Source organism: Colletotrichum scovillei (assembly GCF_011075155.1).
Source record: "Colletotrichum scovillei strain TJNH1 chromosome Unknown Contig00008, whole genome shotgun sequence".
NCBI classification, from domain to species: Eukaryota; Fungi; Ascomycota; class Sordariomycetes; order Glomerellales; family Glomerellaceae; genus Colletotrichum; species Colletotrichum scovillei.
The window spans coordinates 2,760,020-2,783,041 of record NW_023336266.1 but is presented as its reverse complement, the minus strand read 5'-3'; the positions used below and the strand labels follow the sequence as shown (position 1 = coordinate 2,783,041).

Below are 23,022 nucleotides of genomic sequence, written 5' to 3'. Positions count from 1 at the left end.
GGTGACCTGAAGCGCCTTACTGCTTTGGTAGTAAATGATTCCCGTCCACCTGGTTGTTTTTGGCACCACCGTCTTAATGCCGTCGAGGCACCCCTTAAGGTTCTCCCGTCGCCTGTCATGCATCGTTCCGCCGTCTGGAAACTTCAAAAGCCAAGCACACGAGGTATGGATAGATGACGGTCTTCATGATCACCCGAGTGGCGGAAAGAAGACACATCACTCACCAGATAACCTATGAAGATCTCAAGTCAGAGACTTTTCAACCTTGCAAAGCTACTCGAATGCCTAGGTTTGTCTCCGCATGGCAGGGGGGCCGATCTTCTATTTTGACTTGCTGAAAACTTGAATCCGAGGCCAATGGTATGGCATTCTTTCACAAATGCATGCTTTCGCAATCGTCCATGCTTCGAGAATTGTTGCTAAATCTCCTCGAGTCTCCAACGTTTCCATCGCCACCCATCTGCTCGCTTAGAGGTGTTCGTTGATCATTCTTCGTGATGTCAGAAGACGCGAAAAGAGGGCAATCTTTGCTTCAATGAAGTTCGACACTGCTTCCCGAGTCCTTCTCCTCTTTGCTGTGACGTGACAGCACTGTCCCCGTGGGCCCAGACCCAGGTCTGGTAGTCTGGTCGTTTTCGCGACTGTGTGATAGTGGCTCGCTGCAGACGGGGCCCATGTTTATCTGTAAGTTCACGAGTAAGTGACCCTGCCGCAATGTAACAGATGAGAGGTGGAACGATCGCTGAGATAATCACCATCGTTCAAATTGAACGAGGCATGCTAATACATCGGCCAACCTTTGAGTGATGGTTGATATTTGGCCGTTTGTCAGAAACAGATTGTGCGCAATGTCAAAAAGCACTGTCGGCCATTAGCTGTCCTGTTTTTGGCAGGTTGGCATAGTAGGTAGCGGAGTTTTCTCCGGTCGACATCTGTATGGCTGGACAATCGGCAGGCGAAACCCTCGCAAGCGGTATGGTGCACGTTCCAGAAAACGGGAACGGTGGCTTCCCGTACGGATACGTAGGTAGGCCCAGGTAGGTAGGTAGGTAGTTACTGCCAGGTACCGTGCTGTGGGCAGAGGTGTAATGCCCTGAATGGCACCACCGGTTGACGAACTCATGGAACGTGGACCATACACACCTGCCATTCAGAACTAAGGTATCCGTAAGGTTGGGCAGACCTGGGCACCAGCACCAAAGAAGGCAAGACTGCTTACTTAAGAAGAGGGGGAACGGATGCACGGCTACCAGATACGTACCGCACAGAGTTGGTTTTAGCTCTCGACCGGTGAGGCAGCTTTGAGCCGCGGCTACAAAGGTACTCCTAGTCCAACTTGTGTGCATGCTTCAACGACGAGACACGACACCTACGGAATCGACGTGACAAGTTTGGGAGTCGCGGAGGGGAAGCTCCAGAGCGTCGGGGCTACGCGAGGCGAGGGCACACGACGCAGGGCGAGAAATCAGGGACGAGGAGGACCCTAGGGGCATTCTGATGTTGGGGTGATGAAGTGGCCAGTCTCAGCGGTTCAGCAAAGTCTGCAACTGCAAGTGTAATGCCATGGCAATCGCCATATAACAAACAGATCGCGATTGCCATGGGAGGAGATGGGGTTTCGGGGACGTGTGGCCCCAAAAGGCGGCGGCGCTAATGCTTCGCCATTCCAAGGAACGAGTCCGCGGGTTGGGCAAAGCAAGTTTTTTTTTTGTCCTTCTCCTTTGCGGCGTCACAGAGTTTGAAGGGTCCTACGGCTGACTGCTCTCACCAGTGAACCTCGAGATCTCGAGAATGGCAGTGAATCGGGGTTTAAAAAAGCGAATGGGCCCCATTGTGCTCAAAACGGGCTGGGCGGGCTGGCGGGCTGGTGCGGCCCCACCAAGGTTCCTTGCACCTGATTGATGTTGGGTTGGTGTGTTGTAACTTGTGTTGCTTGCTGGACCCCTCGACGAACTGCCATTGTTAGATAGCCCCTGCTCCCGACCGCCCGTCTTCGGGCCCTTTGAGTACAGTAGATACTTGAGGATCGTAGCAAGATGGGTTGATCAGGAAGTATTCAGCTGGGGTGAGAAGGGGGTGGCTGTAGACGTAGTCCTGCGTCCCCCTCTTCCCTGCTTTGCGACATCCGGAATGGTGCCCCAGAGTTCCTGCCCTTGAGGTTCCTTACCCCATTTTGGCTCTGATCCTAATATCCGCTTGAGAGGTGCTCCGTACCTTATCATGTAGTCGTCCTCCTCGTCAACTGCCCCTCTAAATGGTTTTCGGTAGACTTTTGTAAGTCCGGATATGCAACTACGCAATCAATCCTGCTCCTCTTCTCCTCACATCCTTCTTCGTGTGCCTCGCTTCCCCCGTCCCGTCACTTCTCCAACACTCCACGTCCCTGTGGCGCAATCACCGGAGAGCGAACAAGGGTGCCACACATGTACGTACAATTCCATGTGGTGATGACTTGTCCCTCATCGACGATGGCTGAGGTAGGCATGGTGCATCATTTGGTATGTATTTTCCGATCTCCAGGGTCTTAGCTGCTCCGTCGGACAGCGCCGTTCAACCAATGCAGACACGGAACCCACACCAGTCCGTTTGCCGTCAATCATGCGCCGCCGCTGCCCTGCTTATTTACCCACTGGCGTGAACATCCCCTCTATCCCTCACCTCTATTGCCTCAGTCTCTTGCGAATGCTATGAAAGGTCGTGTTGGAGTTGAAGAAGGTTTCGTTCCCGTTCCTCTGTGCGCTTCTGCCAGTCTACTACATTTCCAGTCTTTATTCCAAGTCTCTTGCCCCGTAAGGAATAATTGCTCTGTCTTGCAATTGGACCAGATACGGATAAAATCTTGTGGTGATCCAAATAAGGTACCGTTCGGACTGCATTCCGTCGCGTCCTTCGAGGGTTTTCTACTGCGCACCCAGATAAGCCCATCAGGTACCTTTAGTATGTCATGGACGCAGTAAGTAAAGCCATGAGGTACCTCCTTGGCCAGTACGGATACGGATACCGCGACCCTTTCTACACTACGCGAACGGATACTTCGCGCAGTTCGCACATTGCGTTTTTAAGGGTGCAAGTCCAACCCGACAGCCCCGCAAACCTGCGCCCCGTTTTACTTTCCCGTCCAATTCCTTGGAGAACGTCTGTGGACGCTAGGCGTGCGACGTGCGGTGTGCGGTGTGCGCGCGCGCACTCTTGACTCTCGAGTCTCCCCTCTTATCCCCACCTCCATCCTCAGCTCTATGTATACACACTAGATCGACGATCACGACCCCTAGGGTACCGAACCAAGGTCCCTCGCTGTTAGTCTTACTCTTGACGGAGCCCAACCCAACTAATGCACCATTCAGACCCTGAAGATAACGTCGCACCAGCCGCAGAATATTCCGCCTGATCACAACTGATCACCGATCACCGATCTCGATTGACAGGCACACACGTTCCGGAGTGCCTGCTCCGGTACGGTGTCCCTCTGCATTTGCACCATTTAATGCATGCGAATACAATACACAGCACGCTCTCTCAGGCCGGTCATTCTGCGAAGACAAGACATGAACATACGCTTATTTGCTGCAGACAATCATCTCGAGAGCTGGAGTATTGAGGCGTACACAGGGCAACGCTTCCTTCGACACCAATTGAATATGAGGCGCGAATAAAGGACAGCTGATATACGGAGTACTCTACCTCACTGTATTGGTTCATTCATTCCTCGACCCAGCGCGGTCGCCGACATCAACGCCCATTGCTGAAGATCAAAATATGGTTACTGAGCAGCTCTCAGGTCCATGCTCCGCGACTCCGTGCTCCACACTCCGGCGGGTCCTTTGTCGTCCTTCAACCGCCAGAGTGACGTAGGTACGGATACATAGGTCTCTCGCAACACATCTGATCCCCGAAGACGAAAACTCTCTTGCCGCCCCTCGCCCTCTCTCTTTCGCGCAGTCGCGACAGCTCCACTCGTGCCAGAAATACCACAGGGACATGGTAGATTGTAGTCTTCCAACGCACCTGGCGCACCTACCCTATCCTGGTTTCAACCACGCCGTGGTGCCGGGCGGATACATCGGGTGCCCCTTGGCAAGGCCTAGACGAGTCCACAATCCTATTCGACTCCACTGGCAAACTGTGAAAGCGGCACCTCTCCCCACCGCGGGATGGAGCTTCATTACCTAAGGTAAGGTAGCTCCATGTATTTTATGCATCTAAACAGCTATCCGGACCTTGCTGTGTGCCTTGCTGACAGACCAAGCAGACTGACAGAGAGTATCAGAAGAACCGTATCAGGCTTGCCCTGCGCGATCATGCCTGCACCCTGACAGTTGACTTTCATTTGGGTTAAGCATATACAGACAGATGTACGAATTCCAACTCACAGCATGGGCGCAGAAAGAAACAGGTTCGTTGCCTCCTTACGCGCAACCCCTACGATCACGGTTGCGCGGTGTCCCGGTGTAATTCGCATTGAGCATTGACTGAATGCAAGTGCTGGCTGACACGTTGTATCACACAATGACTGTCTGCTTGTCTCTTCGCCTTCGTTGCCGCTTCAGTGGTCGAGTATGCCTCTTCCTTCTCTTCCTCCAACAAGATCGCGGTCAACGATTCAGCGTCCTGTTTCGACTTATCCTGAAAACGCTGTTCTTCTTTAGGTACCTCTAACAAAGCGTGCTCTCAGTCTCCGGGTCGGCTTCAATTCGGCAAATGCACGTTTCTCTCCGTTTTCTGCCTGCGTTTCGAACTTTGGAGTGTACCTACTTGTTTCTCCACCTTGTCTTGCACCCGTCTGACCAGCTGGCGTTGTAGCGCCGTCCTTGAATGCTGCAGCCGGGTCCAGTTGGTCGGGGAAGAAGGGTGCCTCCCCGCAGTCCGGCTGGGGACCAATATAATCCAACATCACCCTCACGTCATTGGGTTTTCATCCCTACGTCTTCCCCGAAGACGGGGCATTGGCAGGTGGGCCCTTGCGAGTGGCCTGTCTTTCGGTTTCTTTCTTCAATCGTCCTTTTCCCCTCGAGGCTCGATTCAAATTCAAGCGCCGTCCGCTTGAACGACAAAATTTCTGAGCTCGGAATATTGGCCCGCCAAGCTGTCAAGTAAAGACGGAGTACTCTTGGGTCCAAGTTTCACACAGAGAAGCCTCCGAGCGGTTGGCAAGACAGGAGATCAACGATAACGGACCCTCGGACTGTCAGCCAACGGAACGCTGTCAGGCAATTTTTCTTTTCTTTTATTGGGGGGATGGGATTGCCAACCCTGATAGGTTGCGACCTACCTTACCTTAGGCACTTATCCGTACCGCGTAAGGTTATGTATCTTCGGTACGTACTGCCAGGCCTGTTTCCTCGTGCACTTGGTCCCTCGTTGCCTGAGGTCTTCTGGGGAACAAGTCGTCTGCTACTGGGGGTTTCCCTGCGTTTATCAGGACGATCCTCTGGTCCCTGAAGTTCTGGACCGTCCTCTTAACATGGGGTCCAGCTGCAGCCACAAAGTCAAATTTCGGAGGTGCCATCAAAGCGAACTGCCAGACCATGGGATTTCGGGTCCATGCTGATGTGTTGATGCAAGAGAAGACGTCCATGTTGCCAGAGAAGGTGATGAGACAAGCCACAGTCGGCAGGAGATTACCAACAGGATGCCTGTCTACTTTTTTTTTCCTGATGGGTGCTTCCAAACATACGAGGGTGAAGGGCTTTGGTCCCTTTTCCCCCTCTTCTGCTCTCTTGTCCGGTCTAACCCCTCCCCTTCCCTCAGACCCTTGCGAACGTCTGCGGGTACGGAGACAGATACAGAAAAACTCCAGGGACCTCGCAAAGCTCACCGGGGCGGGGACTCTGTCCATGTGAGGCAGCGCCCCCTCCCTCTGGGCCTCTATCGATCATGGTTTGCGGTGCGGACTACGGAGTGCAGGCTGCAGCTTGCATTCTGACTCCCCACTCATACTAAGGGTAATAACCTATAGATTTTCAAGGGACCTAACTCCGGCTTTGGCAACCCTCGTGTCATGGTAAGCGGTACGTCATTGTGGCAGAGGGCATGCGTTACCGGCCCCGCTTGTCTTTCGGCCGCGGACGATATTCCCGACGGGCCCTATGGTGTACTCCGTACGGATACAGTAAGGTGCTTTCCGTACTTTTGTTACTTTTGCTGGGCCAACGGGGGCCACTGCGAGCCGAAACATGTGCCCATTATTCCAGGCACGAATGGCGCATTGCTAGGTAAGCCCAGCGCAAGTTTGCAACAACCCCCCCAATTGAGATCTGCACCCATTGCGCCAATGAGCTCAGAACAATGACAACTAACTACGGGCTTGGTAGAAGAATAGGGTCGACTTCCCGAGAAGAGGACAATAATTGGCATGCCGAAAGAATGCGTAATTTTCGGGAACGTACGAGTACAAACCCACAGAGCTTTTGTCAAGCAATGCTCGTGTCAACGTTGCTTCGAACTCTATCGTCAACTGTCGATCTGTGCCTGGCGTGATCACTGTTCGCCCGTCGGAATCGACTCCGGGATCCTCGGGGTCCAGTATAGAACCTTTGACAAGAGAAAGCCAAAGAGACACAGAAAAAACTATACTCATACAACAAACTCACGCCACAATTGAGGAACGTGAGGGCAGAGAAAAGCATAGGCTCGAGGTTCCAACTCCAGCGTTTCATAGCGGGATACCCCGGAAAATCCTGGTCCAGTCGAAGTCTGGAAAGCCTCGCAACGGCGACAGGTTCGGGCGTTCAATACTCGCGCGGCGTGGTCGCGTGAGCTGGTGGCCCTACCTCTCGACAGTGTAGGTAGGCATGGGCACAGATGATGGGCGGGCTTCATCCTGTGTATGGTAGCCCCTGAAGAACTTTCCTTGTTCCCTTAACGATGCATCCCGTCTGTTCTCAATCTCATGGGCATCGTCGCCTCGTGGTCCCGTTCGAGCCTGTCGCGGCCCTACTCCAAATTAGAGCTTTCGCGAAACCGGGGGGTGGGGGGTAATGTGAGGGGATAGGGTGTACTTGGGGAGCTTTGAGATTAAGAAGGAGGGTAGGCGAGCTCTTCAATGCAGAACCTACCTAACAATGGCTGAACCTTGGGAGAAAAGTCTGGTTTCTCAGAGATCTCGCGCGGCAGAAGGCGGCGTGTTCTTGATAGGTGGGTAACGAGGATGAGCCCAACATCAAGACGTGTGGAAAGACGACAATGTGTGTGTGCACAGAGGAAACGTTCTTCCCTTGGGTGAGCCCAGACCCCAACAGGCATGGCCAAAAGGGCAAAAGAAGGCCATCACGGCCCTCCTCTTGTCTAATTAGACTCTCGACCTGCCGACGGTTTTTTCCCTCGTGTTCTTTTTCTCATTGTTTCTCCATTTTTCGTACCTAACTGTTCCCATCCCCTCCAATATCTGTACTTCTGCGTGGTTCTCGAAGAAAAGGACGAGCGTTTTCATAACGACCCAAGGTCTTTGCGTTGCGATGCGTTGCTCGCCCAACAAACGCTGCCACGCTGCCACGCTGCCCAAGCACGTTCGTTACCTTTCAACTTTTCAAGGCACGGATGACGATCGACGGTTCGTTCACCCTCGAACCAAAGGGTCGTGAAGATTGGGCGGATGGTGAGGCCCCCAAAGTAAACGTTGTTTCAAAGGAGCCAAGAAACAGAAATTTTTTTGGCATGAACCGCAAAGACGTTTCTACGAAACCATGCTTTTTTTTGCGACGGGAAGGTAAAGAAGAAAAAGAAGAGCTGCCTCCACAGAAAAAGGACAAAACGTTGGCGTTTTGGTAATGGGGATGTAGCACACGGGGAGACGACGGGGAGTTTACGAATACCTACTGGAGAGAGAAAAATTGGGACCAAAAAAAGACGTTTGATCGACATGGCCGTTGGGCTATTACACACATGACATGCGATTTCCCAATCTACATCGTGTTCTAATCGTCTCAAGTTTTCTTCTTCGCGCTACACACGTGAGCGCACAAGCACACATGGAGAAGCCGAGATGAAGAACTGCCGACAAGACGTAGAAACGGCAATGCGCCGGTAATCGTGGGCTTTGCTTCGTAGTGAGGAAATGGACAAACATACACCTGGTACGTCTTTGGCCCCTCCTCTTCTCCCTTGGACATGGACAGAAGAACGGCATCCCGAAGTTGAGCAATGGTAAAAATAAAATTCGTCTCATTTCCATTTCCCGCCCTAGAATGCCTAAATGGTATGCTGCTACTGATACTGATTCGATGACTCGAATAATGGAAAAACCATCCCCAAAACGCCGCACGCCGTTTCCCGCCGGCCGAGTGATCACTCACTTCGTCTTGCTCAGCCGCGGAACCCGATTGACAACCTGGAAACAACCACCCCTCCCTCCTCATTTTCCCTTTCATCTGCCGGGGCTAGCTTTTCGGGTAAGAGATATGCTTCGTAGACTTTCTTCTCCCAAACTCTTGAATCCCTGCTTGATACCATGAACATCCTCCTCTCTTGCCACAATCACATCGGCTAGGTTAGGCGGGCTCACTCAGCCGCTCCTCGGAGGTGGAGGTCCCATCTTGCCGGCGCCGGTATCAACCCTCTTACTGGGAGGCAAGTCTGGCTTTTTGAAGCCATCATTGGACGAGCCCGCAACCTGGGTGAATGTGCCACCCTTGAACCACCGGTCCTCCTCCGCCTTTCGCTTGCGACTGAGTTCAGCCTGGACCTTGGGGTCGACGAGCTCCAGACCCTGTACAGGCGTGAAGGCCAGCGAGGATGCCGTGCCCGCTCCCGCGCCCAGCGATGTGCCAACACCTGACGTTCTCAGGCCCTTGCCGCGTAGGTCAATGTTGGAGTTTGCTGATTGTCCAAAACCCTTGAGCGAGGATGCCGCTCCGCCCATGGGCGTTGCGCCGCCCCAGCCCTTGTTCTTCTGGCCGAGCTTGGCCCTCGTGCGTTGATCGACTTGGAGGTTGCGAATTCTGCCGTCGTTGCCCTGTCCGATCATGCCCATGCCAACCGTGGTCTCCCCTGTGCCGTAGCCGACCTCACGCTCCTCCTTACCAAAGGCCATTCTATTCTGGGCTTTGCGCAATTCAGTCATGGCCGTAGCCTCCTTGGCCTTCCTTGCCCTTCTACCACCACGCTTCCGGGAAGGCTTGTCATCCGGTACCGGCAAAGCTCTGGGGCCCTTGTTCGGAGGCGGTTCCGTGAGCTTCTCAAGCCTTGTGAGACACTGCTCTTTGAGATCCTCGCCCGTCGAGCCATCGGCGCTGGAGTGAATTCTGTCGACGCGGGCAGCGAGTAGCAGCTTCGCGGATACGATGCGCATGGCCTGTCTCTTGAGATCGTTGGGAATGCCTTGAATGATGGGTGAATGGTAGAGGAAACCCTGCTGTCTGACGCCAATATTCGTAGCCAAGCCTGCGGCACCAGCACCTTTCTTCGAACCCCATGCTGCAATGTTGCACGCGGGCGTCTTCGACAGACCAGTAAGGCCACCAGCGGCGTTCAACAGTTGAGCAGCCGTCAGAGAACCGATCATAGCAGTCAAATTCGGCGCGAACAGATTCATGCGTGACTGGACATAGCCCGTCAGGGTCTTCTTCGCCTTGTCGAGGGAGATGACCATTTCGCAGGCTCTGTAAACGCGTTCCAGTTCTTCTTGCGACATGTCTCTGCCCTTCGTTGTCGTAGCCTCCACTGTCACGATCATGAGGGATGGGCCGTCGAGAACGGACTTCAGGGAAGCTTGAAGGACATTGTCCGTTGAGTGCTGAAGCTTCTTGATATTCTCCGAATCAAGCGGTCCATTGCCCAAGATCGCGACGACCTTCGCATACTCCAGTGGGTTGGTGATGAGGGTCTCCAGTTCTGGGAATCGTATTGAGTAGTGGTCTCTGATATACTTGTGAACCAAGACGATCTCGCTATCTATGAGAGTCGACAGGCTGTTCGATTGTGTCAGGAGGTGGTATTCGGGATGGTCTTCGATGTTGCCTAGCAGCTCTGTGGGAGTCGGTTGCGACTGGTAGTGTGCGATTTTCTGTAGCGTTCGAGTGACGATGTTAGGGCTATTTCTCCCAGGAGACGATGTAAACACAGCTTCCATCAAGCGAATGGTGCTTTCGGGTGCGCCACTTACCTCTAGTACTGGCTCCAAACTTGACATGAGACTGGCGACACTGCGAACATCGTTGACGCCACCCAGCTGCATCTTCTCGACCTTTGCCTTTGTATCCTCTGCATCTTCGACAGGGTCAACAGCACCCTTGGGTGTCCCACCCATTTCTTCATCTTGATCCTCAGGTTCGCTCTGGTCATCGTCCAGATCCATGCCGCCCGATGCTTTGCGACCGCTCGCCTCGGGCGCATGATCAAGTCCTAGGGGATCATTGTCTTGCTGAGTCTCCTCTGCTTCCGACCCAGAGTCCTCGAAATCGTTCAGCAGCTCATCTGCTAGAGTCGCCATGTTGCTAGTCGCAGCTACCGAAGTGGCTCTTAGATGGTATAGTCGCCTAGGAAAGAGATACGGCGTGAAGAAGTTGTAAGGTTAGGAGGATATAAAGTTATGGAAGCCTCGCGAGGCTACGGAAGTTTTGGCGCGACGGGTGGGTCTAAGCCACAGAAGCTCGTTATCGGAGTGGCTGGTGCCGATAAGAGCTGCGTTTTTCCAACGCTTCAGCCTTGGGCCTGCCGCCTGAGAATCGTGGTGTTTGCGACCGATGCAGAATATCATCAATTGGGCAATAAGGTGACGCGACTCAACCTGCCGGTACCCATACAGCGCCGAAGCTTTTACCGTCACATCTAGCGACTCTCACTACACGCGACTCCACGCGTTTCTCCGATTTTAACCGATCTCGACTTTGCTCGACAGCATGGAGGCATCACGAGGACCCCCAAAGGTCAAGAACAAGGCCGCTGCGCCTGTTCAGATCTCTGCCGAGCAACTTCTACGAGAGGCTGTTGACCGACAAGAGGTCGCGCTGCAGGCACCTACTCAGCGGTTCGCCGATCTAGAGGAACTTCACGAATTCCAGGGCCGGAAACGACGAGAGTTTGAAGACTATGTTCGACGCAATAGAGTCAACCTCAATAACTGGATGCGATATGCGGACTGGGAGCTGGAGCAGAAGGAATTTGCGCGCGCAAGATCAATCTTCGAGCGCGCGCTCGATGTGCACCCCAACGAGATCAAGTTGTGGATCAGATACATCGAGTCGGAAAGTATGGAATCCAACCCCAACCCTCTGTGACGAGACAGACAGCTGACTTTCTCCCAGTGAAATGCCGAAACATCAACCATGCGCGTAATCTTCTCGACAGGGCCGTCACACGACTACCTCGTGTCGATAAACTTTGGTACAAATATGTGTACATGGAGGAAATGCTGGGCAACGTTCCAGGAACTCGCCAAGTCTTTGACCGTTGGATGCAATGGCAACCCGATGAAGCTGCGTGGAGCGCATATATCAAGCTGGAGAAGAGATACAATGAGTTCGACCGAGCCAGAGATATCTTCAGAGCATTCACACTCGTCCACCCGGAACCTCGAAACTGGATCAAGTGGGCGAAATTTGAGGAGGAATTCGGCACGAGTGACATGGTACGCGACGTATTTGGTACTGCGATCGAAGAGCTGGGCGACGAATTTGTGGACGAGAAGCTCTTTATTGCCTATGCGCGTTATGAGGCGAAGTTGAAGGAGTATGAAAGAGCGAGGGCGATCTTCAAGTACGCACTGGATCGCCTTCCTCGCTCTAAATCAATGATCCTTCACAAGGCTTATACGACCTTTGAGAAGCAGTTTGGAGACAAGGATGGCGTCGAGGACGTTGTACTTTCAAAACGCCGTGTTTACTACGAAGCACAAGTCAAAGAGAACCCCAAGAACTACGATACATGGTTCGACTACACACGTTTGGAGGAAACCGCTGGCGATCTCGACAGAGTCCGCGACATTTACGAGAGGGCAGTATCACAAGTACCGCCAGCGCAAGAGAAGAGGTTCTGGAGACGGTATATCTACCTCTGGATCAACTACGCCATCTTTGAGGAGTTGCAGGCAAAGGACATGGAGCGTGCGAGGCAAATCTACAAGGTTTGCCTGGAACTGATACCCCACAAGAAATTCACCTTTGCCAAGGTCTGGCTGCTAAAGGCGCAATTCGAGATTCGGCAGGGTGAGCTAACCGCGGCTCGCAAGACCCTGGGCCAGGCTATTGGCATGTGCCCGAAGGACAAGCTGTTCAGGGGTTACATTGAGCTGGAACTGAAGCTCTTTGAGTTTTTGCGATGCCGGACACTCTACGAGAAGCACATTGAGTGGAACGCCTCCAACTGCCAGACTTGGATCAAGTTCGCCGAGCTTGAGCGCGGCCTTGACGACTTGGAGCGGACCCGGGCCATCTTCGAATTGGCCGTGAGCCAGCCGGTTCTCGATATGCCCGAGTTGCTATGGAAGGCCTACATCGATTTCGAGGAAGAGGAGGAAGAGTACGAGCGCACGAGAGAACTCTACGAGCGCCTCCTTGAGAAGACGGATCACGTCAAGGTCTGGATCAGCTACGCCCACTTTGAGCTCAACATACCCGAGGACGAGGAAGAGGCAGAAGAGGAGGCACCGATCAGCAAGGAAGCCAAGACGAGGGCGCGCAAGGTCTTTGAGCGCGCGCACAAGAGCATGCGCGACAAGGAGCTCAAGGAGGAGACGGTCACGCTGCTCAACGCGTGGTTGTCGTTTGAGAGGATACACGGCGGAGACGACGAGATTGAGAATGTGCAGAAGCTGATGCCGCGCAAGACGAAGCGCAGAAGGCGCTTGGAGGACGACAGCTTCGAGGAGTACATCGACTACGTCTTCCCCGCCGACGACAAGCAGACGCAGAACCTGTCGAATCTGTTGGCCATGGCGCAGGCCTGGAAGCAGCAGGGAGGAGATGCTGCGGCATAAAATTCGTCCGTTGTAAGAGGAGACGACGTTTTGTTATTTTTGTAATTCTATGCTCTTTAGCAACCCCCATTGTACCCAAAAACAAAAGCTTCCATGAAATTTTGAGATGCCCTATCCAGCATCAAAAAAAGAGAGTTCGGACCAAATCGTGTGTGTCTCATCTTATCCAGATTACTCTAGTCTCGCCATGGGCATCCCCGGTAACCAGTCATCTGAAGCTCCCGCCGGAATGGTAAGCCGGCGAACCTTATTCCATACGAGAGTCGAGACTCTCGCTCTCTCTTTCTTTTCTGCCTCACCAGACTTCAGGTCTACTACTCCTTGCCCAGACACGTAACATACAAGCTTTGCACCCAACCCAACGAGCTGCCGACCAATAAGCACACATGATCTAGTAGTTGGTGCAATTCAGCAGACTACAGTACTGGACTTTGGGACTTGCCCATCATCGGGATGGCGGGCGGATAGAACATGTCAGACCAGTCATCTGAATGACGATGTCTTCACCAATAGCGACTGCAGGCGCGAGGGAGGGGAGGGCAATCCAGGAAAGAAAAAAATGCGGCGGATGTACAATGATGTCATTTTTCCATTGATTGCTCAGCCGCCTGTCACCCCGCCACCATCCTTTCCCACGACACCACACGGCATCTTTCGATGCCGTCAAGCAACCAACGCACGCTATCCGTGCTAATGGGAGTGTAGGGTAAGGTAGTGTAGAGCACGAGTCACTTGTTATTGCCCACGGCAGTTTGACATTGATTGACTGGGCAGGAAAGCTAACCACGGTACACTGACTGGATCGGATCAGATCGAATTTCCCATCCCCATTGCCTTTCTTTTCCCCTTCCAATAGATCAGAACAGGCTGAACGACAGAACAGCCAGGACATCAGCCGACGGACGGTGCCGACGTCTGCCCATGTGTCCCCCCACACTCCATCTCTTGTCCGCATGACGCATTCTTTCCAAATGTGCCAACTTGACCGAGACCGAAGCAGAAATGGCAGATCAGAACAGCTCAAAAGAGCAACAAAAAAGTTGGCAGAGCTGCTGTCAGAATATCAGCAGACACGATGATGGGATGAGAGAGAAGGGGGCGGGGTGTTGGAGGAACAGTCTAGAACATCTTCTTTCACATCTGCCTCGCTTTTCCGATAGGTAGGTATGGTGGTATGGTTGAGGAAACCGAAGAGGAAGCAGCCCAAAATATGTACTCACTGAGTCGATTACCCGCGGGGTGGCTGCAGCTCTTGGCTCTGGGCACTGCCGGTGACATGGTAAGGAGGGGAGAGGCATGGGCTGTTTCGGACCCGACCGCTTTTGCCGGGGGGATCTTCCGTTGCGTATCACAAAAGTCACACAAAGCGTCAGTTCTCAGTCACCAAAGGGTACCCAGCCATAGTCAAGAGAAGGGAATCGGGAGAAGAGGTTAGGCCGCAACGGTCATCATATCTCATACTCATAAAATCGGGAACTACATGTCCAGCCAAGTATCATAAAAACAAAATGCCCATCTTCCCATCTAAGTAGGAAACTGTGAAGCCAAGAGACCAGAAAATATCGTGTGATGAGTGCTCGTTAGGGGATGGGGAGGGGCAGCGAGTGCATCGCGGTATCTCGACGATGATGATCTTGTGCTCTGGCCCGAGGACTAAAACCCACGTAGCCGTCTTTTCCGTCGCATATCATCATCCCGCATATGCCACCCCTCCCTTCCCGTCTATTCCCCAATCTTCCAACTGGTAGCCGCCTTCTCTCACCGCCGCTTGTCCGTTCCCGCGCTAGCGAAAAATGTCCGGTCTGTCTCAGGAACAGGGGTCCCTTCTCATCGGGTTCCGCTTGGCTGCTTCAACCACTACGAGCCCGGGGCCATGTGGTGGCCAGACCTCTCTCTGTCTCTCTCCCCCTTCATTGCTTAAATCGAACAAAAACAGTTGGTTCCAATCAGACCCTGCCGATCAGCCTCGATCTCGGCTCCATCGTTTGCCCATTTTGTCTGAGGTGCATGCTGCGATGCCCTCCATTTGGTACTACTGTCATCCGCAGGGGCCGAAGACAACGGCTCAACCAGTGACGATGCATCTGGTTCCTCTTGATGGCGGCGCAGGCCGATTAGTAACGGCGGCGTTGGTCCCGGTCTGTCACAATCCAATTAGAATCAGTTATGGTTCAAGTACAAGAGAAGATTGCGTGTAGATTGGCAACAAAAGGGGAAAAGGGAATCCATCTATCTGAGTAAACGCAATGCAAGGTGGCGCCCGTCGAGGGCCGTTGTGAAACGTGTGAAGCGCCACTCCCACATCCCCTTAGTCTTCCAAAATCTTTCCCGGTTTTGTTTGAAAACAGATATAAGTGTGGCTGAAAGATGACTTGTAGAAAAATGTCGTAACGTCGTAGTGTCTTATACAGGCATTATAGGTCGTAAAAGAAACCGAGGAGTTGAGGGCAGAGTGAGACTAACAGCCCGCGCGGGCGAGGACGTTGTCTTGAGGAATCCGAAGAATACCAACAAGGACGAAACACCCCACCGTTCAGGACTGAAGTGCCCTCTCCCTGGCTTCTCAGTCTCTGTATCTCCTGTCGTCATAACCAACAGGAGGTGCAGGCAGGTGCCCGGCAGAGTACGGGTTATCGTCGTAGTAAGTTGAACCGTAGTCATACCGCTCTCCTCGCGGAGAACCAGCATGAGACCAGTCGTCAGCCCTACTCCGTCGACCACCATGGCCGTCGGTGAGCCTCTTCTGCCGCTCAAGTCGTTTCTGGTGCCGGATTTCCTTCTCGTGTTGGAATTCCTTGCATTCGTGCGTCATCTCTTTGGCTTCCTTAAGCTCAGACCAGGCACCCTTGATACCGAGGGCAGCAATTCCAACAGAGGCGGCGTCTTGCACGAGAGCCTTGGTTTTGAGTTTTTTCGCCTCCTCTGGGCTGAGCCGCCCTTCCCTCACAGCCTTCTGCCTTGAATTGCGTTTCTCCATGCTTTGATAGACTCCATGTGCCGCGTGAATGGTGGCAACGGCCGCTAGGCCGGTTGTAATGACTTGCTTACCTCTCATTTTCCTTGCGCGCTTCGCGTCATCGTCCGAGTCTCCAAGATCCGATTCGGAACTGGTGTCCGACTTTCCTCCCCTGCGGCGAGAACGGTCGCGGCGCCGGCTCGTGTATGACGATCTGTCGTCGTCGTATGCGTCACGTCCACCACGTGCGGATCCCCTGTCGTAGTCGTCGTATTCATCAGAGTATCTCCGGGTCATGCCGCCGCGTCGAGAGCTACGGTCGTCATCGTAGTAATCATCTCGGCCGTACTTCTCTCTCTCCTTTTCCTCCGGGTTGCTGCCAATGCCAATCTTGGCGAGTCGCTTCCGTGCAGAGTCGACAACACTGCGGCTTCTGCTGCGCTGGCGGGGTTTGTCGCGACCATCGCGGCTAGAGGCACGGCTGTCATAAGAGTCGGCGCTGCGGCCACGGCTCCGGGACCGCACATTCTCGATAGCCTTCTTTGCGCCAAAGGCACCTAGACCGGCAGTTGCCAGAGCAGCCAAGCCCGGTCCGCCGCCTCCGCCGTCAGAGCGAGCGCGCGACCTCGATCGGCTTCGTCCGGTTCGGCGATCCTCCTCGATGTTGCGCTTGGATCCGTTGATGACCCGGTTACCGACCAGGCCACCGATGACGGATTCGGCCAGGCCCAACTTGCTCTGTTTCTCGCCGCCTTGTGCAGCGTCGATGGTAGCTGCACCAGCAGCGGCAGTGATGATGCGCTTTGTCTTCTCGCCCTTCCAGCCGCCGGGCTCCTTCGCAACACGGAAAGCCTCAGTAGCTCCGGCAATGAGAGAAGCCATGGCAGCCTTCTGCATCTTGCTGGCGGCTTCATTTCCGGGTCCTCGAGACTTGGACCGAGAAGACCTCGAGTCGGGGCTACCTCGTCGGCTTCTAGTGTCGCTGCGCCGGTCATCACCACCACTGGCGCCTGTGAGGGCTTTGACAGCAACTCCCAGGCCAGAGGCTGCGAGAGCGTTCTCCAGGAACGACTTGTGACCCTTTTTCTCCCTGTCTCCCTCCTCGTCGGAGTAGTATTCGGTGATTCGACCGTCACGGCCGCGATGCATAACATAGGTGGACTTGTCCTCCTCCTTTTCCTTGCGCTTGCCGTAGTACTCTGCGCCCTGGTAGCCGGCAAGAGCTCCGGCTGCTCCCAATGCCGCCGAAGTCAGGTAGTTTCTCTCGATTTCGCCGCGGTGTTCTTTGGCTTCTTTTCTATCGTAAAGCTCCTTGCCGCCAAAGGCTAAAGCCGCACCGGCAACAGCGGCCAAAATTTTCTCTTGTTGGTTAATGACGCGCTTGCGAGACCTCTCCTCTTCGGCGTAGACGAGGCTGCCGGCTTTGCGGCTGCGACGATCATACTCGCGGTCATAGTATCGGTCCCGGTCGTCATAGCGGGGGTCGTCGTAGTAGCCGGGTTCTGCTGAGCGAGTTCTTCGCGAGTCTCTATAGCCAGGAGGGGGGAAGTCTCGGCGGACTTCTTCAATAGAGAGCTCGCTGTTCTCTCGGGCACGAGGAATGATCTCGCGGGTTTGGTGAACTTTAAGATAGCCTTCGTCGGCATAACGGGGATCAATCCTCTCCTCACGACGCTCCTCGCGCACGTAGCGGCGAGTGCGCTGAGGCTCTTCGTAGTAACTCATGTCAGCTGACGAGAGTGGGCGTAAGAGCCAAGCAGGCTCGGTGGGTAGTTTTCGATTTGAAGCGGGGTGATGTAAGTCGTATGAGTGAAGTGACACAGTGATAGGGTTTGACTCAAGTATGCCGCCAGAGATGATAGTTCAACTGGCGAGACTGACGTACGGTTGAAAAAACTTTCGATGAAGTCGATGAAATGTCTATGAGTTGTTAAAAGTAGAAAGATGAAGGACAATAAGCCCCGGGAAGAAATGAAGGAGGGGAAGAGATGATGAGCGAAGACAGGGGAGGCAGGGCTAGCTAGAAGAAAGTGGATGGGCAAGGGTCCAGCAAGACGGGAGGGCAAAGGCATTCAGGCATGGAAGGAAAGAGACGGCAGGGACGGGGAGGTCACTTCAGGCAGAGAAGCCAGCCAGATACAGCCACCTTAGGCCTGGAGTGGGCAGGGCAGAACAGGGTTGGGCTGTCCGAAGACATGGATGCGACATGTCGACGACTCAGCGTTGCTTCCAAAGATGCAGCATTTGTAGCGGCAGCGGCAGCAGAAACGGAGGGTGCGGGAACCACCTCAGGGAAAGCAATGCTAAGGGCAAGGCATGTTCGATACGGGCATGCGAAAGTACCTCGCCCGCAAAAGTACCGTGAACATATACTTTTGAAACTTGTTCTTGAACAACACGGGACCCTTTTTTCTCATCCGAAAGGCAGCCCATCTACACAACACAAGTCACTGGCGAAAGAGTCATTTGGACGTGCCGTCAAGCCCCCCTCCCTTCTCAACGTCTGACCGAAAATAGTGTATCCTTCTTTGGGTCGTCCAATTTTCCAGTTGCTCGTTCTCACATTGGCTGGGCACCAAGAAAAAGTAAGACGAGTGGCCAGGCAGGCTGTCTAGTGCGCCTAGAGACTTGTGCTAGCGCTGTCGTAAGTGGCATGAGAGGACGGGTGCTCCCTGCGACAAACCCGATGCCGCTGCGCACCAAAAACTAAAGTCCAAGACAAGTGATGGAGGTGTGGTGGTGGTGATGGCTTTGGGGGACTTTGGGAGTCCTCTCCGATGATCTTGCAAGTATGCAACAGCTACTCGGGTTTCAAGCAGTGCAGCGTATGTTACTTGCTCCGAGAGATGGCAAAGACGTCTGCGCCTCCATGTTCGCGAGAAGAACGAGCATGGTAAGGTATGTGCGCGGCCTCCGATGCAGTTGGCATTGCCTACCTGCATGTAACGCCTGCAACTTGTGCCTGTGACCTCGAGCCTGGGGAGCTGTACGTAGTGGCATATGGGTTCCCTGGCGTATTCTAGCTGGAGGGCGGAGGGGAGGGCGGGACGAGTTGACAACGAAGCAGTGGGAGGGAGTATGACCTCATACCGACAGGCATTCCGACCAATGAGACATCGAAAATCGCTCTTGCCTTACCTCTCATAGTGTGCCCTCCACTTGGCCGAGCGTCGATAGGAGGGGCCCAAGAGCCAGTACCTACATACCTCAGTACCTTAACTAAGGAAGGGCTCTGCCACCGAGTGCTCGGTCAGTCCGCAAAAAAGCACCCATTTCTGCTTTCCCACTGAGCCAGGTGATGCCCAATAATGTACGAAATATGTCTGTCACAACCAAATTGAGGATCCTTGTTCATTTGTTTCCTTTTCCCTTTCTCTTAATGCCTCAAGATCCACGAGGTTTGTTTCTCTCGGTAACAGGTTGATCACGTTCAAGGTAGGTTGCGGGTATTTTGGGGATTCGCCGTAATTGCGGCATGATATCATTCGTTTCCAAACAGCAAACAAGTTACCGAAAATGCAATAAATCTCATTCGGTATCTTAAAGATACCGCACCGCACCTACTGGCCAGACAGACTTGATGGGAACGCGCTAAGGTATGTAGTCGTGGATGACAAGCAGATGCCTACTGTGTAGGTAGAATCATGGAAGGGAAGTGATCGAATAGAACATTGAAAGTGGGTGAGATGATTGGGCTGAGAATCTGAGGTGGACTGTGGAGCGAATGGAATGCCCCGCGGTGACAAACCTGAGGAGGGGAACCTTGGAACTTGCCCCGAAAGGGCAAGGGTGTTCTTGAGCCGTGACGTAGGTATAGGTAGTGTTGCACTCTTGCTGCTGCTTCTCAACCGAGTTCCTACGGAGCGAGCACTGAGGCTGGTTGCGTGGCGCAGCCACACTCTGCATCGGAAAGTGCCACACGTGGACGATGGATGCGTGGCGGTTGTGTGGCCGGTCACTGACCTGGAGTCTGGACCTCAGTTCTAGTCACGTGAGTCGACTGGTCCGAGAATTACCTCATCCTAGCACGTGCCTGATTCAACGGCGGGAAACGGGAGCACCGGCCGTGAGTGGGTATCCCTTGTTCCTGCCTCCCCAGCTCGAACAATTGCTTTGTGTGATTCGTCCAAAGACAACGGCGTTCGCCAATGATGCAGCCCAGCTCGATAGTGTGGGCCCACGGCAACTACCCGCCAACCACATCCCTCCACCTCCACTACCTGCCTCGCTTCCATTGCATCTCTTCACCGTAACCTGATTCTTGTGCTCTCGGCGGGGGAGAAGCACGTTCTCATGGCCAGAGTTCGCTCAAATGCTATGGAGTAGTTCTGCTTTCATCACAGACTCGTCTAAAGGCCTCTGCAGTGATGCCCTTAATTCCCATCAGAGAGGGAGGACGACTCTGATGATTTTCAACGAAACGAGCATAGCACCAAACAAGTCATACTGCCAAGACAATTGACAGAATACCTTGACCCAATATACCTGCCTACCTTACTACGTACAGCTGGGGTTTTCTCGGCCTCGTAATTGAATCCTTAGGCTGCTCGACTTTTCCCCAGCCTCCCAAGTTCTCAACAACCCCATTCCACGATCAAGGCCGGCAAACACGCAACCTGGTGCCAATCAGATCCCCTGCTTGCTCGAGTGAGCCAACACCGCTATGCCATCACCCGTGTATCCGTACCCATTTCGATGCAATCATTCACGTCGTGCAAGGCAAATCCTCCGCGACCTGGTTCGACCGCACAATGACACACGCAAGCAACCGGGTCAACCGTCAACGTCACGCCAGCTCAATCCCGCCCGGGGCCTCACCTTCACTTCAGCCTGTCACGCCTGAACGGCTCTGCCCTGCCCTGCTTTTTCCTGCTTCTCGTCAGGTCTCCCTCCGTTTACAGCTTCGTTTGTTTGTTCCCTGTTCGCGCCTTGCCCGCTTTGCCGGTTGCCCAGCTCAGAGCTGCTTCTGGCCTGCTTCTGGCCGGCTACTACTGCGGCTGCAAGGGCCTCGAAGCATCGAGCATCTCTACCCAACCTCCGCTTTCCAAGGAATACAGACCAGGGTATGTGAAAAAAAGACCAACACCAAGATTTTGGCCCGCCTGTTTCTCGCCCCTCACAATGGGCAACAAACGCGCAATTCCCAGCTTTCGCTTCCACCATCGCTGTCGCCATGGGTTCCCCATTCGTTCTGGCCTGCTCCGTGGTCGTACCCGCGCCAGCTTCACCGCGTACGGCGTCATTTGTTTCTTGACTGCATCACCACGATTCCTTGTCTGTTATTTAAATCATTCATCCACCCTCCGAAGCTGTGTCCCGTAGTTCACTCTCTTTCCCTCCCATCCGCCTTTGTTTGCTTCAGCCAGCCCGTGATACCCCCCCCCCCCTTCGCAAGAACTTCTGCCGCCTCGTCCTCAACAGACCTGTGATACCCATCCCCTCAACCAACAAACAATATGAAGTCTGCCATCATTCCTCTGGCCATTGCCGCCAAGCTGGCTGTTGCCAACCCCATCGACGCGCGCCAAGTGTAAGACACACAGCCTCTCCCGCTCGGGATCTAAAAGATAGCTCAAGGGGAGCTTCGGAGCTAGCCAGACACATACTAACACAGCCCTCACAGCTCTGACGCCCCGGCCTTCACTGCCGCCGCCGATGCTCTCATCTCGGCCTACATTCCCACCGACCAGTGGGACTCCCTGACCTCGGCCTTCGGCTCCGCTGCTAGCGCCGCCAGCGTCACCGGGGATCTCAAGTCCTACATCTACTCTGTCCTTAAGGCCACCAGCACCCCGGACTGGTTCTCCGCGGCCATCCCGACGCAGTACACCAGCCAGTACGGCGCTCTCGAGTCCGCCATTGAGAGCCTCCGCCCCACTGCTGCCCCGGCCGGCACCCCCGTGCCCACCGTCATCGCCGTCACCACCACCAACTCGGACGGCAGCACCATCACCACCGAGATCTCCACCACCATTACCCCCATCCCGACCACAATCACCACCGACGTCGTACCCACGCTCTCCCCCAGCGTCGTCACCGGCACCGACTCTGCCGGCAGCGCCTTCACCTCCACTGTCCTGAACACCGCATCCGAGTCCGCCACTGGAACTGCTGCGTAAGTTTTCCCCATATGCTGCCATCAAACTCGCATGTATCCTAACACTATCCGACAGTACCACCGGTGCGTCCGAGTCCGCCTCCGCAACTGAGAGCGGCGCGTCCGAGTCCAGCGGCGCTTCCGCCACTGACGCCTCCGGGTCTGCCACTGGCTCTGCCGCACCCTCCTCCACCGAAGCCCCCAACGCTGCCCCGACCGCCATGGTTCACGGCCTCGTTGCTGTTGCCGCCGGTGTTGTCGGTCTCGTCATGGCCTTCTAAATGAGATGGGTGACGAATGTTGAGCGAAACGCAGTGAACGGTCTGAATAATGAGGCAAACGGCATGAAGAACTTGTAGATAATGACTTTTTTTTCGGTCTAATTCCCTTCTCTTCTTGGATCTCTACTTCTGTCGAGAATGGCGGATGGCGAGACTTGAGATGAGGATGGTTATGTAATAATGAGTAATATGGCATGACTTTCCCATGATATTTCACATTAGTCATTTTTTAGCATTTGGTGAAATTGTAAGTTGGGTATGACAGCACAAACTCATCTTCTCATGAATCACACCACCCAAGCGTCAAGTTCTGCATGTATTGATATCAATCTTTCGAGCCAGACCCTGTTGTTTCTATGCGGTCGGGAGATCTGACGGCCCCAGTTCCATGACTTACAGGAGCAAGTAAAGAACCTAGGTTGGGCGTGAAGATATCTCGGAGGTCCAGGCAGCCCTGGTAACGTCAGAGGTGACAGGGACCCAGTTCATTTCTCTCGTCCGGGCGCTTCGAGATCGTCACATCATTCTCTAACAGGAGTCAAGTAAGTATCGTTGACATGTGAGAATACAAGGCCCTACCAATTAGAATTTGAGAGCTGCGAACGAGCTGGATACAACCACTCACGTTCTATGAGTTATTCGGAGGTTCCCTCCAAGATATGACTCCACCGCCTGTAGAGCATTTGGTTGCTGAGTCTCTATCCAAGCGAAGTAGCTAGCTAGTAGGAAGTGAATCCAGCGCGTGATTAGGTATTCGAGCTTCAACAATCATCGATAG

General features: G+C 53.9%; 5 protein-coding genes across 5 annotated transcripts; 2 read left to right on the top strand and 3 right to left on the bottom strand.

Annotated features, from left to right (window-relative positions):
• Positions 1-3,760: 3,760 nt before the first annotated feature.
• HER10_EVM0009370 (uncharacterized protein) lies at positions 3,761-8,123 on the bottom strand (the record flags this gene model as incomplete). The annotated part of the gene is made up of 5 exons (XM_035478859.1): positions 7,056-8,123; positions 6,771-6,933; positions 5,324-5,762; positions 4,651-4,867; positions 3,761-3,882 (listed from the first exon to the last, which is right to left on the bottom strand). Exons 1-5 carry the CDS (start codon positions 7,240-7,242, stop codon positions 3,761-3,763), a joined length of 1,128 nt encoding a protein of 375 aa, XP_035330892.1. The 5' UTR covers positions 7,243-8,123.
• A 49-nt stretch (positions 8,124-8,172) lies between these two features.
• Positions 8,173-10,499, bottom strand: HER10_EVM0012875 (Prp31 C terminal domain-containing protein). The gene is made up of 2 exons (XM_035482255.1): positions 10,100-10,499; positions 8,173-10,000 (listed from the first exon to the last, which is right to left on the bottom strand). Exons 1-2 carry the CDS (start codon positions 10,424-10,426, stop codon positions 8,501-8,503), a joined length of 1,827 nt encoding a protein of 608 aa, XP_035331084.1. The 5' UTR covers positions 10,427-10,499; the 3' UTR covers positions 8,173-8,500.
• A 187-nt stretch (positions 10,500-10,686) lies between these two features.
• HER10_EVM0001419 (pre-mRNA-splicing factor CLF1) lies at positions 10,687-12,910 on the top strand (the record flags this gene model as incomplete). Its single annotated transcript, XM_035471167.1, has 2 exons — positions 10,687-11,184; positions 11,241-12,910. The coding sequence occupies exons 1-2, from the start codon at positions 10,836-10,838 to the stop codon at positions 12,908-12,910; spliced, it is 2,019 nt and encodes a 672-aa protein (XP_035330425.1). The 5' UTR covers positions 10,687-10,835.
• Positions 12,911-14,328: 1,418 nt separating this feature from the next.
• HER10_EVM0000084 (uncharacterized protein) lies at positions 14,329-18,160 on the bottom strand. The gene is made up of 2 exons (XM_035469879.1): positions 15,959-18,160; positions 14,329-15,050 (listed from the first exon to the last, which is right to left on the bottom strand). Exons 1-2 carry the CDS (start codon positions 17,589-17,591, stop codon positions 15,025-15,027), a joined length of 1,659 nt encoding a protein of 552 aa, XP_035330336.1. The 5' UTR covers positions 17,592-18,160; the 3' UTR covers positions 14,329-15,024.
• A 2,193-nt stretch (positions 18,161-20,353) lies between these two features.
• On the top strand, positions 20,354-22,512 carry HER10_EVM0004816 (uncharacterized protein). The gene is made up of 3 exons (XM_035474448.1): positions 20,354-21,396; positions 21,490-21,981; positions 22,040-22,512. The coding sequence occupies exons 1-3, from the start codon at positions 21,323-21,325 to the stop codon at positions 22,242-22,244; spliced, it is 771 nt and encodes a 256-aa protein (XP_035330622.1). The 5' UTR covers positions 20,354-21,322; the 3' UTR covers positions 22,245-22,512.
• The last annotated feature ends 510 nt before the right edge of the window (positions 22,513-23,022 follow it).